Source organism: Volvox carteri (assembly GCF_000143455.1).
Source record: "Volvox carteri f. nagariensis unplaced genomic scaffold VOLCAscaffold_10, whole genome shotgun sequence".
NCBI lineage: Eukaryota > Viridiplantae > Chlorophyta > Chlorophyceae > Chlamydomonadales > Volvocaceae > Volvox > Volvox carteri.
Genome location: NW_003307553.1, coordinates 1,611,244 through 1,627,974, shown reverse-complemented (window position 1 = coordinate 1,627,974; position 16,731 = coordinate 1,611,244). Strand labels below are relative to the sequence as shown.

At 54.1% G+C, this 16,731-nt stretch overlaps 1 protein-coding gene across 1 annotated transcript; it reads left to right on the top strand.

Moving 5' to 3' along the window:
• Nucleotides 1-1,999: 1,999 nt before the first annotated feature.
• Nucleotides 2,000-13,446, top strand: VOLCADRAFT_88908 (uncharacterized protein; the record flags this gene model as incomplete). Its single annotated transcript, XM_002948576.1, has 13 exons — nt 2,000-2,049; nt 2,967-3,095; nt 4,410-4,616; nt 5,084-5,211; nt 6,484-6,662; nt 7,171-7,342; nt 7,651-7,739; nt 8,341-8,643; nt 9,464-10,984; nt 11,321-11,435; nt 11,870-12,450; nt 13,223-13,288; nt 13,363-13,446. 13 exons carry the CDS (start codon nt 2,000-2,002, stop codon nt 13,444-13,446), a joined length of 3,624 nt encoding a protein of 1,207 aa, XP_002948622.1.
• Nucleotides 13,447-16,731: the final 3,285 nt, after the last annotated feature.

Sequence of the window (16,731 nt, the reverse complement as noted above, 5' to 3'; positions counted from 1 at the left end):
CACCCCAAAGTCCCAATGAGCAATAGTTGTTACAATCAGCTTGATAGAAAAGTCTTGCCTCAGGTTACAAATAGTACCAATAGATCAAGTTCGTACGATAAGACCCAACTAGCAATCACACCAATCGTAGTACAAGGCTTATCGCGACGACGAGCTATAAAAACAACAACCATAAGCCTAGGAAGTCTGACCGGAATTACAACAGCTTCAGGGTACAAATAGTACCAATAGATCAAGTTCGTACGGTAAGACCCAACTAACAATCAGACCAGACGTAGTACAAAGCTTATCGTGACGACGAACTATGAAAACAGCATCCAAAAATCAGGAAGTCTGACCGAAATTACAACAATTTACACCAGGCAGTTGACGGGTATGTCGCGCGCTGAACAACAAAAACAAGATAAGCTAACCAGCCAAACGCGCGCATAAATGACGGCCCTGAGGACACGAGCCGTTGCGAGACAGTTAGACTAACAGTCAAGCAATGGGCCTTACGCCCAACTAACCCAGCTTACTTAACGCAAGCTCGCATTAAATTGCCGTGAACTGCAATGCCTGAACAGGCAAGATCTTCTAAATTCCAAGGGCTCATGGAGTTCGAAACCTGTCGGGAAGTTTTTTTCTACGGCTTGACAAAAGTTTCTGGGTTATGTGGCCCGACCTAGCTTTTTGCGGAGGTTCCTACCTTGGCGTGAAAATTCATGGACTCGCCATTTAACACATATGTCTAAAATTAAAACTAGCGTCCTTTTTGGGGGCAGGAAGACCTCGTTAGTTTCTTACCCTTTCCGAGGCCCCAGACAGCCCTCAGGTGGAATGTAGCATCCGGATGTTTACCTGCCACAGCGACAATACCTAGTCATGCCCCGGATACCTAAAGTGCTGACGACTTGTCCCGTATAAAGAGGGTGCAATTGGCTAATAGCCTTCCCTGAGGCTCTGGCCTTGCTTTCGCAACGCATACGCTCACAAGGGCCCCCAAAGGGGTTTTCGTTCGAATGTTCGGCTAAGTTGCAGTTTACCATTGCAGAAACATACTAACTTATTAATCGAGTCTTGAGTATCAACTACTGTCCTTAGCGGTTAGGACCGCATGCGGCCGCGGCCCCTCATGCGGCCGCACAGGTCAGCACGGGTTGTCGGAGCCATCAACGGTTGTCGCGTGGCGGGATCCTCAGTAAGACCCATTTCCCCACGCCAAAGCCACCAAAATATTGTTTAAATATTGTGAATAATTGAATTCAATGCTCGTGGAAGTATTGAAGTAACCAGCTTAAAGTTGAGTATAAGCCAGCAGCCAAGACCAGAGGATAATCCATCGCATCATAAGTTAATGTTTTAGCGGTGTTCATTTGCGTGCGTTAGAACATGGTGCGTAGTACAGAAAGGCGAAGTTCGGCCTGTCGGCATTAGGCGACGTCAGTTGTAGGTGAGGTTTGTATAGCACAAAGCCTAGCAAAGAAAAGATAAAAAATATCCACACAAGTATTTCCTGTGCATAGAAGCAAGCGGGGCTGTGTGCGGAAGGCACGCTCCAGTTGCAGTCAAGAGTCCGTACTACCAGTATTGCCAGTGGACAGCCTACGTAATAAGTTGAAGCGCTGGGCAATGCGAAATGATGATTAATTTAAATGGGATGCAGTTTCGTCTGCAATTTCGCATTGTACCCTGTCGTCAAAGTTCACAATTTATACCCGAAACTTCTTTCCGAAGCCGCACACATCCATGCATCAGGATAGGCGTCATACTACATTAGACTGCAGTGTCAGGGACTTTCCTTTTCGTTGTACTCACCAGCAGCCTCGGGGTCCTCCTTTGGCACTGCTGGCTTGGTGGAGCGATGTAGGGGCCAAGCAACCTGTGATGAAATAGGATCTGCTTTTCCGCTTCAGGCTCTATGGTGACGAAGGTCCTACGACAGCTTGCCTGCCGGGTTGGGCATCCTCTATTCCTTCTGTCACGTCGGCAGGCGTGGCATCATCATCTCGAGTATCTTATGGATGCGGCTTTGCCGGTCATGCTACCGACAGACTCGGTCAGGATTGGGTACGTAAGATGTGACTCACTCGCCCCGCTTTCCAAATGAGAGCGATGCTAGGTCCCGCTTCAATGCTTCAGCTAATTTCGCTTACATACAAGTTTACAAAAGTCCAAAGTTTACACGGATAGGATTAAAGCTGCGATAACATACGTGTGATGCAGCAGTGATGACTTGGGAACGCGACCGTTTGGGTTGCCTATGTCGGCTTAAGGTCGGAGTGGAAAACGAAACCCCGGCGCTGTAGTGGTTGTACGAACGGCAGCGGGTACGAAGAGCGATCTCCACTCTTAAGCGCACACATAAAGCCAACGCAGGACACGCCTGAACATGGCTAGGCATTTATGAGTCCTTCACATGGATTTTGAAACAGGATTATTACTGGCTCAGAATCGCCGGTAACAGGCTGCAGGCGCCATTACAAGGAGGGCGCTGTGCAACTCATTAGGTGGGCGCCAACGTGTCGGGACCATTCCCAAGGCGTTATTTGCCTGGGGGCGGAACAATTGTTGAGTTGTAGCAGGTTAAGGTGCAAACGAATGAGGTCTCGTGAAAGACTCAGCTGGCTTGGATGGTAATGGCAGTGAACTGGGTACCCTGTATACATGCTGCTCGGCTGCTAAGTCGCTGCCTGGTTGCATTTCCAAGACCAGGAACCGTACGCATGCCGCCCCGTCGGCATCCGCACAGTACGGTTCTCCGTACGGCATCTGTCCCAGATAGATCGCACAACTAAGGACACAGCGCCTGTACGTTCCATGCCTCTGCGTTGAGAGAGACATCTGCACGCTTTGACAAGACAGGTCCACGCCCGCGCGGCATGCGCCGCGCGGCAGCCTGTCTGCATGCTTGTATTATTAACGATAAGCCTCTCGCCTACTGAATTTACGACGTTTACGGTGCCGTACGCGTGCTGCTACTTCAGGTGGTCCATCTGGACGCTGCTGTTGATGCTGTACACTGCCGTCGCTGTGCCGCTGATGATCGCCTTTCACTCCTTCCGACGAGTGATTTTCGCGCATGTCATGGGTATCATAACATTCGCATCTTTTAGGTACGTATGCGCGTCCTTTTGTAACTGCGCACGCACGCCCTCAGGGTAGGTCACTTCAGGTCACTTTTATGGGTTCTAACAAGTTACAAGTTAAAGTTAAAGTTACAAGTTAAAGTTACAAGTTAAAGTTACAAGTTACTAGTTGTAACTAATTGTAAGTTAACTTTAACTTGTAACTCTATGGGTTCTAACACATTCTGGCCAGTAGGCCAGTGTCACCCGGCCTCGGTGGGTGTTGAACCGCGGGATCTGACATCCGCCGATCGGTTTTAGGTAGAAGAAAAACGTCCCGTCAGAAGAAGGACAGGGGGATCCCACGGAGAGATCCCCCGGGAACGGAGAAAGAAGGGAGCACATGCACGACTAGTAATAATACTGGCCCTGCACGCGGCCGGGTGTGTTTGCGCGCGAGAGGAAAGCAGGTAACGCCTTCGAGCCATTGTTGTATAAAAAATGTCACCATGTATGTATGTCCTGTGGCACGCCTAATACGATTTTACACAAGTTTATACAGCAGGTGCTTGGAAGTGTCCATTGATCTAGCCAGCCATACGTAGAATTCGGTCGTATATATCTAATAACTTGGACGATTGACGAGCCTGTCAATTGGAAATTTATGTGCTGTACGTCGGTCTGTAGTAGCTGGCCGCTGAATCGAGATGCCGGTGGACGCGCTTAGCGCGTATTGTAGACGTTATGTGTGCCGTACTGTGTATCAGCTACTACACGGTCTTATCCCTGGTCTTATCCCTTCCGGCTGGCTGGCTGGCTGGCGTTCCCATCCCATCCCATCCTTGCCGGCGTCCAACGGCTTGCGCAGCTTCGACATCGCTGTCAACTTCAGGCAAGCGGGTGGAAGGGAGATGCTATGGGGGAGTATGTGGTTATTACGTGTTGTTATGCTCCCGCTGTTGCCTATATATAAATGCACACAACTGCAGACCCGCATGTAATTAGTAGTTCTTAGTATGGTAACCACACCTTCGAGCTAGTCCTTGGGTTAGCGCCCAACTGATGAAACGCCCTTTTATTATTCATATTTTTATTTGCTGTGCGAAGTGCTGAAGTAGCTGGCCGCTGAAACGGCCTCTTTACATAGATCTGCCGGAGCACCTTCACGCGCGTATCTATCGACGATACTACGTGTGCTGTACTATCTACAGCTACTACAGATGCACTAAGCATCATACCTTTCCTAGTCGCGCAGTCAGCCAGAAATTCAGACAGGCAGGACATACAGTGCCAAAGGGGCGGTATCATTCCACCTATAATACTTGGATGGATGGTGTACGTGACTGCTCGTGTGTACTGTAGGACTGCGTACATGACGGAGCGAGGTGAGGTGGTGCGGACGCCACGGTTGATTGCCGTGCAATACACCACCCGCGGTATGTTTTTTGCGGACTTCCTGTCGGCACTCCCGGTTGAAGTGGTGCTAGGATTCACCCATACCGGGAGCGCCACGACGAACCTCTACTGGCTAAGCATCCTGAAACTGCCTCGCCTGTTCCTGCTCATGCGGTAAGCCAGGCTTAGCTCCTTGAGGAGGCCTGATGACTGTGCATATAGGACCGTATAAATTCTGCTTGCCTAGGGTTTTGCTTGCAACCAGGGTTCGGCCTCACGGATGAGCCGGGACAAAGGAAGTCCCACCCACGTGTAGTGTCCTGGGCTTATCACGGGAGATCTGCATCCACCGAACGGTACTTTTCTGAAGTCGTGGTATGACACCACGCAACGCATGCGCGCAGGATTATTCAGATTGGAATCGAACCAGGGCAGCGTTGATTTGTTGAACAATCTTTGCGCGCTAGGACAAACAGATCCCTCAGATAAACAGCGGGTCACATGCACAGCAGGGGAGGTTATAATAGTAATGCATGCAAGTGTCGCTACGGATATACACACATCACCCTACGGTGCGCGCCTCGCTCCTAGGGCGGCCCTGATTACTTGTTGTGGCCTTCCCTACCTTGGCATGCGCGCAGGCACCTCACCATTTTGACACCCGTGAGATACGAGAACCTTGCTAGCGTGGCACGGCTGGTGCTCATCATGCTGCTGGTGACGCACTGGGCGGCCTGCCTCTGGTACTACCTTTACATTCAGGTTCCAGGTACTACCTGCGTCGCTGCACCCGTTGTTATTGTTTAAGAAGCCAGACCGCCATACCTATTTCAGGTCGTTATTTGGGCCCCCTGGTGATAAGATTATATGATAATTGTTGGTTGTAATCCCTGATTTTTTTTATTTATTCACCCTTAGCCATTCCAATTGGTCAAGTCGCTGCAAAATCGCTTATCGGCTGGATTGAACGATTGAATCCCCTCCGCCAACCTTGATTTCTCGTTGTATATCTAAATCCATGTGCTCTAAACCGCCTTTCAACAGAAAATGGGCGCGATTAGCCGCTTAAATTTATGTAGCCCTATAAACCCATACTTTTCTGTGGTGAACGGCGGCCGTTTAATTAGTGATAAAACAAGCAAATTATCACGGTTCTGAGTAGTATCTGAAGAGATACGGCTGATGCGTGTGTGCTTGCTATGACGCACAGCGGCGGTGAAACGGCGGTGGATCGACGGTGTGATCGATGCAATAGAGAGAGTAGGTAGTGATGATGATGCTACTGTATGTATGTTGTTACAGGGTGGTTAACTTCGCCAGCGGCCCCCTTTCCCGGGGCAGTCCCTGCTCTCCCCTGCTAGAGGGGCACCCTAATCCGTCACCCCATCCGACTTCAGAATGTATTCGTTGGGTTCGGCAACTCACCACCAGCATCCAACCAAATCTAGCGGATCAACGGCGCATCAACTTAGTTCCTGGTCAGCTCGCAAGTTGATATTATCACGTCCTACACCGTCCATAAGATGGGGGGCCACCTCCCATTTCATCACTCCTCAAACACCCGAGGAGCCGGCAGGCGGATTTGAACCCGGGTCGACTGGGTCGACTGGGAGCAGAAGTCAGGCCTTATCCTCTGCCAGCCGCCTGCCTATAACACCCGAGGAGTCGGTAGGCGGATTTGAACCCGGGTCGGCCGGGAGCAAATGTCAGGCCTTAACCTCTGCCAGCCGCCTGCCTATCTGTATATCCCGCAAGTGCACATGCAAATGGAAAAGCAAGGGGCTTGGCGCCCCGATCTTAAATAGCTAGGTTGGAAATGGAGTAGATAGACCTCTATCTTAAGCGTACAACATGTTTTGGAAAGCATTCGATTGCTTTAACTATCTAGTCTTGGCAACTGCTACAGTACATTCGTCGAGCTGCTGGTATCTTCCTATTACTTGGATGCGTTGCATCATATAAACACGTCACATACACGTCAGTATACGCATCCAATATACTGTACTGCTGCTGCGCGCGCCAACCTGGATGCATCATGCAGGGCGGCCGTGGATGTTCAACGTCCACTGTATATCGTGGACTGAATGGGAAAGGTACCAACATGCGTTTTACAAGTCCTTCCTGATGATCCTCGGTGACCGCCCCGACACATATAACAACGTTGAGCGCATCTTTTCCATCGCGCTGCTCTCCATGGGTGCTTGCATATACGCCGTTGTCGTAAGTAATCCCATCCGTTCCACGGTGTTGTGGGTAGTTGTTGTGTCGTCTGGCCCGGTGCTGCAGTCGACGAGGGACGCAGCAGCCATCAGTAGTCCGTAGTAAGGACGGGAGATACGACCAATCTGCTGTCTTTCTGCGGAGAGTTTATGATATGGCTGGGGCCCGGAAGCGGAGGCGGCTAGCTGCTAGCAGATGTGCACATGCAGCAGCAGCAGCAACTGCCGCTGCATCAACTAACAACCCCCCAACAGGTGCCATCCGGTTGCGTGGCTCCGTACATTAAGTGTGACGCTCTAGAACGAGTACTTGGGCATTGCTTGTTCTTGCCTAACGTGTTAAATATTTTTTTATTATTTTCCGCTATATATGTGATGCATGGGGGTATCTATATATGGACCCAACGCCAAGCAAAGTATCAACGAAACCAGCGGCCCAACAACCAACCAACAACCAACCCACGCATGCACCCAACCCCAACCAACGACCCATCCATGCCCGTGCCCAGGTGAGCAGTATGACGCTTCTGGTGGGTAATATGTGGGGCATGGCCTCGCGCCACAAGCAGAGGGCCATAATGCTACAAGACGCGCTGAGGTACACTGGAGCACGCGCCAACGATTCAGTCCGCGCCAAAGTCCAGGCGTACTTCTCGCACATGGTACAGCATGATCACCCCGGTGAGTCTTACCACATTCACACAATACCATGCCTGGCCAGGAATATAGTCCGCAGCTGTAGAGTGGAGCAGGTGTGTCGAAATGTGGGTCCAATATGCGAATGCATCACGTACATACATGCACATGCACATGCACATGCACATGCATGGACATACACACGGAAACAGGCGCATACATACACAGACATACACACAGCGTACATATATGGAACCAGAGAGACGCACACAAGAAAAACACCAACACCAACCCCAACACCTACTTTACTGCCCATCCTCCGACCTCGCATGCCACTCCGTTCGCCCCTCCAGGCCCCGAAGGTGTTAATTTCCTGTCTGAGCTGCCCGCCGCCTTGCATGCCGAGGTGCTCTCGTCAGTGTTTGAGCCATTGCTGACACGGGTAGGTCCCTGCTGCCGTGTGAGGTGTATGTATGTATGTATGAAACCAGCGTGAGCTCAACGTCCCGCCCTGTTCGGACCGACCTTCGGAGGACAATAGAAGCCTTGTAGCATTTCGCCAACGCCCCGCCAACCGCTATGGCCCCCCGAATGGCCCATAACCGCGTTGTCACCCTTCTTTTTGAACACGGTGCTAAACACCGCAGTATTGATGATGAACTAACTGCTCAGAGAAGTCACCCGTCGCCCTGATGTGCTCCAAAAGGGCATATGTAGGCACTATCTGGCTTATCTGTTTCTGCCTGTAATATAATATTGTTGTTATCAGCGCATATATGCATTCACGCACACGCCCAACCTGCTTATCATGGATGGGCGAGGTGCGATGTCATTCATGCCGATCGATGCTGCCACTTGTTTCTGCTACTGCCGACCTATGATAGATTTGCAGTAGCTACAAGCTTCTTGCATGGACAGGAACATGGACATAGACAGAACGTTTGATGAAACCGTAAGGAAACCTATCACCCGCCTAATTACCCGCCCCATGCATTTCACCCGCCTAATTACCCTTTTTATTACGCAACCCGCAACACCTGCAGGTCCAGTTGTTTACCGTTTGCGAACAGCCCTTCATCTGGAGGCTCGCACGGCAGCTGCGCCTCATTTTGTTTATGCCACGTGCCGTCATTTACGAAGAGGGTAGTGTAGGGCACGAGATGTTCGTCATCTGGCGCGGTGCCGTGGCGCTTGTGGGTCCGTCAGACGGCTGCATGACCGCGCTGCTGACCGACGGTGACCACTTCGGGGAGCTGGGGGTCATGACCTCCAACCTGCCGCGGCCGCACATGGCCGTTGCGCTTCGCCCGACGGACGTCATGGTCCTCAGTAAGAGCGACTTGCACGTAAGTATGATGAGCTGTTTTCACGCAAGCGAGGAAAATGACTTCCAAGTAAACAAAAAAGAATATTCTGCCCATCGGGAGAATTCGGCCCCCTCATGTGGAAATGGCAGGAGCAGCAGTTGGATGGCCCCCGCCCATTGCCTGTATGCTCGTCTGTCCGTCTGTCGATCTGTCCGTCTGCCTGGATCGGATGGGAAACTTTGCCGTCTGTATGTACTAATAGAGAATAGCATCGTCGGTATGTATATGCGTATGTACGTAGGACGCAATGAGGGACTTTCCTGAGAGTGCCCACGCGGTCAAGAGCCGGGCCCGGGTGCAGCTGGAGGACCACGAGGTGGGCCCCGCGGGCTGGCTACTGGCCGCTGCTGCCAGCATCATCGAAGACGAGCAGCAACAACAGCAGCTGCAGCAGCTGGGGCAGCAACAACAGCAGCAACAGATCTTGCATAACATGAAAGCGAATGCGTTTCTCGTCGCTTCTGGCAATGTCCAGCAGGATCAGCAACTGCATTCCCGTGCGGTTGAAGACCGTGTACTAACAGCTGAGCCGCAGCCGCAGCGGCAACAGCAGCCGACGCAGCCGACCAGCTGGGCTTGCAGCCGCGGTCATCATCAGCAGTGTGCCATGACAGCGTTGCCCGCGACCCGGGAGCCAGCAGCTGGACTTGCCAGCACTACCAGCGGCCTATCAAGTTGCCTGCCACCTCCACCACCACCAGAACAACAACAACAACATCAACAACAACAACAACAACAACAACAACAACAGCGAGCCGCCCACAGTGTAACACCCCATCAACAACAACAACAACAACAGCAGCAGCAGCAGCAGCGGGATCAGATTCGCCTTGCGTGCCTTATCACAAGCCTTTCCACTCAGCCGAAGCATGCTCGTCATATTATGGCAGGTGCCGCATCCTGTGGCGGGCCCTTGTGCGAGTCCACTGAGCCGGGCCTTACACAACCGAGCACCTCCTCCGAGGGGTCTATTGGAGGGCGGAGACGCAGCTGGAGATGGAGTGACTCTTCAGTGGACTCCCTCTTCTCGGCAATGTTCGCCAACAGGCATGGGAGCTGTGGTGCCGAGCCGCAGCCAGCAGCATCGGATGATCGAATGTCTGCCGTACGGCCTTCCGTACCATACGTGATGCCGTACAAACGACAACCGTCAGCTAGCACTCATTATCTTAGTCCAGTTGAGCCACCCGCACTTTCACGCGCAGCAGTGGGGCCTGTAGCATCGGCGGCTACTGTTACATCAGCGGCGGTGACACCGTTATCAAACAGCAAGAACAGCCAGCGCAGGAGCGCAACTGGATTCGGTAACAAACAACGACGGAGTGCTACGGGATTCGAACGGAGCGCTACGGGATTGTCTACTAAAAGCCAACAAAAAAGCACTGGCGGGTTTGCCGGGAACAGAACTGGAGACCTTTCGGTGCACTCCAGCCGTCCACTGATCTCCTCACCCTTACCCAACAGTGTCGCCTCTGCGGTCGCCGCTATTAGCAAAAAATTACACTCTCCTCAACTAAACCCACATTCCCACTCAAATTCCCGCTCACCTTTAGCGCTGCCGTACCATAGCCGCCTTCGACGCGGCCTCCAAGAGGCGCTCTCAGCGATGGACTGTGATGACGACGTCAGCGGCAACGGCGGCAGCGGCGGCGCGATCGGGCGTTTTATTACCAGCGCACAGGAGGGCCCCTTAGACCCCAATGCCGACAGAGCGCCGGCTCTGGACGGTCGCCGCGTCGCCGGCGGCCGCCGCTCCTCCACCTGCTCATTAACCTCGGGGGGAGATGCCTTTGCGCCTCATCCGCTGCTGGTGCTGGCCCCGCAGCCTTTTATCGGCCTGGACCCTGCGCTAGTTGAGAGAGATGATTCAGCGAAAATGGCGCCATTGAATAGGACCGGGTCGCGCCACCGAGCTCGGGTCCCTCTGGAAGCATCGGCGACGGACGAAGAGGAGGACGCAGAAGAAGCATGCGTTCCCGCGGCCGCACGTAAGAACCACTCCTGGAGCCCAACCGTCGCTAACCGCCGAGGGGGACTTCCAGCCTGTAGGAACTCTGCCTCTCATATTGGGGCCATCTCCAGCTGCGGCAGAGTGCCTTCAGACACCGGCTTCTTCTCCCGCGAGCGAGTCATTCAGCAGCAGGGCTGGGTGGAGGACAGAACGGGGAATTTCGGCAGCAGCAGCGGAGGCGGAGGCGGCGGCAGCGGCGGCGGCGGTGACATACGGGTGGCGGTGCTAGAGCAGCAGCTGGCGGCGGTACGGCAGCAGCTTGAGGAGTCCCAGGCGCATTCGGCGATGATCATGGAGAACCCGCTCATGGTGGGTGAGTCGCACGGTGCATTTCATGTTGTTGCATCGTGCCGTGTATCAATTTGAAAACTCTTGAAGTACACATCTTGAAGTAAATATGTAAATGTAAATAATGCTGTGTATCATGCCGTACAATTTGTGGAGCGCCACGTGCTATACCGGAGAGGGGCGTGTTGCACTATGTGTCGTGGTGTGGTGTTGGGGCAGGTCGAAATGGGGCAGGCCGTGGCGGCAGGTTGCAATGGATCGAGGCGAGCACCAACTCCCCTGTCCCGGCGGGATAGTGTATCCGTTAACCACCATCCACCTGAGCCATAGGCTTCACCCCCTCCTTGACAATTGCAGTTTCCTGCTATCCGAGCTGCCATGCAAAAAGAAATCGACAGCATGGTGGCCCAGCTGCGCTCCCAAACGGATGCCACCTTGCAGCGGGTGCTTGACATGCTCAAGGGGCTCGCAAGTGAGTAATTAGGAGTTACTTGCCCGCTTCGGGTTAGGCCCGAGGGTCCCCCATCCCCACACTTCCTCAGCCGCCTTGCCTTGGGAAGGTGGCTGCGCGTTTTACGGAACTGAAGACGTGAGCGGGATCGGTTTGATCGCAACCAAAGCTCATATTGCTGTGATGCCGCTGCCCTTGCGGAACGGCTTTTCCTTATGGCAGTTCCGCGTGCTCTGCTTCCGGTAATGTGTCGTTGATGTTGATCGGTCGGTATGGTTGGACCCCTCTCTAAGAGCTAAGTCCCTCTCTCTATGTCTCTCTTTCTCTCTCTCTCTCTCTCTCTCTCTCTCTCTCCTCCTCTTTCTCTACGAGTGCAATCACGTTCGCTTTCGAGTCACATTAGCTTTCAGTTGACTTTTTTCCGCCTGCTACTGCTTTGGCTCTCTTTGGAACAGACCGTACAGAGGAGGTCTGTCAGCAAGCCGTGGTGCTAGAGGACCGGGTGCGTTGGCTCGAGGGAGAGTGGGACGGTCTCCAGCCGCCGCACGACACGGTAGCGGCCACCGTGGGAATGAGCATCGGCATGGACAGGGTGAGCATGAGCGGACGCAGCGGCACCCTCCTCCTGGGCAGCGTCCCTGCGGGCCGGGAAGGCCGCAGCTCGGATGGTCGGTCTGGGACAATCGGCAACGCCGCGTCGTCGTCCCTAGCCCCGGCGGGTAAAACACAGGGCGTGCCATCCGGCCAGCAGCAGCTAGGTCTGTTGCTGCCGCTTTCCATGCTGACGGCATCAACGGAAAGCATCAGTGGTCGCTCGGTCTATGCAGACGGCAGCAGCGCCTCCAAACGCTCCCTCATTGCATCTCACAACCAGCTGTCGAACCGCCAGCGCCACGCCGCCTCCGTGGCGGCGTACGACTTCCAGATGCCCGATGAGTCCCGGGGCGAGCCCCCGGACCTGCTGCTGCCGCCGCCGCCGCTGCGCACCGGAGAGTCTGCTGCGTCCGCGGCGGCGCTGGGTGCTGCGGCCGCGCCGGTAGGGGCCCTGAAGAACCCCGACGGAAGTTCCACTGCAATGAGGCGGCGAGTGTCCACGCTCCTGATGTCCTTAATAGCTGCCAGCAGCAGCATCGCAGGATCCAGTCCGCCCACTAACTTCACAACTGGCACCGCCGCTAGCAACAGCAGCAACAGCAGCAACAGCAACAGCAGCAGCAACAGCGCGGCGGCGGTGGTGGCGGCGGCACTGCCGCCGCCGCAACAGCAGAATGAACAGGCCCCCACATTAGGACGTCTCTTCAGCCGCAACAGCGCCGGCGGTGGCAGCAGTGGCGCTCCAGGAAGGGAGCCTGTCGGACGCGCCGTGTTGGACAGTCTCTTTGCATCATCGGACTTGGAGTCAACGCTGCTGGCGTCACCTCAAGGTGAAACCGCCCGCAATGCTCGTTCGACAGCGTTGACGCGGCAGACCTCCTTTCCTTTGGTGCCCTCCGCCGCAACCGACTGGATGTTGGTTGCGGGACCTGAGGGCCACAACTACGCGCAAAGCTGCGCGTCCACAGCCGGACGCCGGGCATTGCTGCGGAGGCGGGCTGCTGCCGCCACATCATCAGCATTAGCACGAGGCAACTGTGAAGGAGGGCAGGCGGGGACGGCGGGGACTCTCGCTCCAGCGGTGATGCGCCCGTCAGGGCCAGGTACTGACGATGCTGCAGCCGCTGCATTGCTGGCAAGCTCAGCCCTTTCCAGTGCACAGAGAGCGGCTCCATCCCCATCCTCAGGCGCTGCTGCCCCTGCAGTCCCCGCAGCCTCCGCAACCTCCACAACCTCCTCCGCAACCTCCACTCCTAGGCGGCTGCAAGCTTCGGCTGCAGGTACCGTAGCCGTCCCCCGGCTGCCTGAGATATTCCCTGTGCTCCCTTGTCAAGTGCCTTAGCGCGCGGCGCAGCACGTGCCAGGGCTAGCCGGCCGTATCGAGGATAGCCTGTGGCTGGCCAGCCAAGGAGGACGATCAAACGGTTGTAGAGCTTGAGGCTGAAAAGCCGGACGGAGGCGTATATCGAAGAGAGAACTTGGATATTCCACTTGACCTTTTTATTCATGTTACATGACGTGCGTGGGCGTCAAAGGGAGGATTGCGATTGCCGTACGTCGGTGGCAGTTGTGATATTAACCGTGAGAGGTGGCGGCTAAAGCCAACAGGCGTTATTAATGTAAAGCCCCAGAGGCTCGGGGCATCTTGCAACCAGCCTGAGCCCTGAATCATTTTTCGCCCTTCATTTAATTTCTCTCATTCACCCGAGGGCTATATGTGTCTCCCTGATAGCGAGCTAGCCAACGCCAGCAGCCTGTGCAGAGCGTGCAGCCACGTTATTATACTCATGTACATCTTTTCTAATTGTCGGCGTTGTCGGAGCCGCTAAGTGCCGTATCCAACAAACCGCGTCGTGCTGTGTAATGTTGTGCACCCCATCGGGTGATGTGATGTGAGAGCTTTGGTTTGTACGGCGAGGTGTCTGCGTGTGGTGATGTATAGTGTTGTGTTGCACTGTGTTCAGCGACGTGCTTTGGCTGTACTGCATGATTTTCAGCATGCGAAGTGCGAAGTGCGTTGCCGCCTGTTGCGTAGCATGCCCATCAGAAGGCATCAGAAGGCTTGTGCATATCACATTGACGACCGGTATGTAGCAATAGGGCCAGCAGTACGTCGCAGTCACGTGCTGCTGGTAGCAGTATCTGCCCGTCGTACACTGCTTTATTCGTGCGTTTTTACATTCCCGTACAGTAACGCGTGCATGTATATACATGTGTATCCTATCTTGGCCACATAGGAGGTAGATCTCCTCTGCGCTATATCCCCTAATGACGCACAAACAGTTGACGGCGCATCATTTTGCGTTCGAACTGTCGTGTCCTCCATTAATGGTGCCGCCTTAGCGGATTCACAAAGCCAACTCACGACCGGGGGAACGACGTGCGTGTTTCGCGGCGGCGCAACGGGCCGGGAATCGTCTTCGGTCGTGTTCCACTGTTTTATGTCCGTTTGAGAATCCTACAAATGTCGTCGTCATGATGGTGTGCAGTGCTCATCGTCAAGTACGTAGTAGTAAGTCGTGTAAATGGAGATGCACCTCCACGCCAGGATATGTGTCGCATGTGTCGTAGCTGCGTGTCGGGGTTCTGCTAGGACGTCATACTTGCCAGGACGCGCTGGGTCAACGGCTCCAAGATGAAGCCGATGCTTCTGATCACGCACGCCGGCTGCGACGGGTATATAGCTGTTGCCGGCAGTTTTATACCAAGAACAACGGCAACGGCATATGTAGCGCGACGGAGAAACGTCGAAGAAACGTCATCACGGCGGAGTTTTTGCTGGATGCAGGGCACTGAGCCACAGGGCACTGAGCCAACTGGGAGCAAAAGCGGCTGTAGGATTGGAATTACGGAGCTGTGTATTGGCGTATATTGGATTTATAGAGGTGTCTGTGTGTGGGGGGTGTTACATGGTCGCGGGGTGCGTTCCCCCTATCTGCAAACCGCCCAATACGAACCGAGGGCTCGAGGGCTGCCAGATAAGCACCATCCGACCTCGCACTTCAGGCAAAGCAAGTGATAAAGGATACTAACGACCAAAGGGAACGATAGAGTTGCGTTGGGACCATATACGTTTCAGCATCCTTGCCAGACGTTCAGGTTCCCACTTCATAGTGTCCTTCATATGCTCGGAACGGGAAATCCATATCATATCTGATTTTGTCGTACGTCGGACAGTCCAGCAAAATGAAAGGAATGGTGATGCCGTAACAGGGCCCTGTGATACGGTCAGGTCCACTGAAGGATTAACTTTTCAGCAACAAAGATTTCAAGGTTTTAGAGTTGGCCCAGAAATACCACCTGAATCAGACTTCCTTCCTGCACTCTGTGACATTTTTCTCCTCATTGCAATCGCTTAAACACCTCGCTCTCCCGCTACATCATCGTGACTCTCCATGACATAACAACATTATATTTAGTGGGCGCCGAGGTCGCGCGTTGCGCGGATCCTCAGCCTATCAAAAATTTAGCCCTGCCGGACACCCGAGGGGCCGACTACGAAAGGCCCTCGCATAGTGCAAGGCGAAGACCGATCATACAACCGAGGCCATGTTGACCACCTCGAGAAGCGGGCCAGGTAAGTATGGAAAATTCGGGGCCCGTGCCGGGACCAGGCCTAAGCAAATCCAGTTCGAGGTGGTCAGTCGCCCGATGGTGGGTCAATTTGGTATAAGACCAAGGCAAATGATTAGATGACCAACGGTGAACGCCGCAGCTTTTCCCAAAACAACTGGACACTGCAACGCAAATTGTTAAAAGGTCACTGGTGAAATGGACGATCCAGCTGGTGGCGGTGGCGATGGTTGCTGCAGATTGTGGAGGGGTGTATGCACGGCGAGTTCGCGATCGGCCTCGAATCCGGCTGCCTGCCAACAAATCACGGACGCGCCCTCCTCGTGGATGGATGCAGATGCCCAACATGGTCGAAGGACAGACACGGACTTGCGCGACCAGAGATGATCACTCTGGTGCGAACCTTCGTGCGCTGCCCCATTTGTCCGCAAGGAACTATAGATGAACTTGGTGGAAAGGCTTCAATCCCATTGGGTCGGAGTCACTTGGGAGGTTGGGCCCTTTGCACTATGCGTTTTCACGCCTCGCATCAGCCATCCTTATTGTAATGCTGCTCCTGCGACATAAAATCCCAACAAGGACCCTAGCCCCCCTCCCAAGCACCGAGGCCTAGGCATGTTCACGATCGACGCATCAACTTGCACGCTAAAGCGGCGAAGGCGGCTGTTCGTTGCTGCTTGTACAAACCTAATATACCTAACCTATGCGATGTGCGACACATACTTGACTTGCATCTTGCTCCTTGCAGAGGCAGGTGTAGGGCTCCCTGGCCGGGAGAGTGCGGCGGGAGCTGGTGGTGAAGTATTGCTCTTAGGAATGAAGCCGTGGGCAAGGACGCACCATGAATGCGGCGCCAGCGGTGTGAGGACGGTAAGATAGGGAGCACGCAGCGTGCCAGAGGGGCGATCCTGTAACTGGTCGTGTTGCACGTCACACTTCCGGTCTCTGACGGGATGGGGACCTGCAGTGCCACGTGCATGCTCATGACGGGCTAGCGATTGCGTACCTCTTCGTTACATTCAGCCCCAGCAGCGCTGCACTTGTTGTATTTGTCGGCAATTGCCAAACCTGTGCTCATCTGGGTCCCTGACCCAGCTGAGCGAGCACCGCCGTTTGAGATTTGCAATACATTTTCATACACCGTACCGCG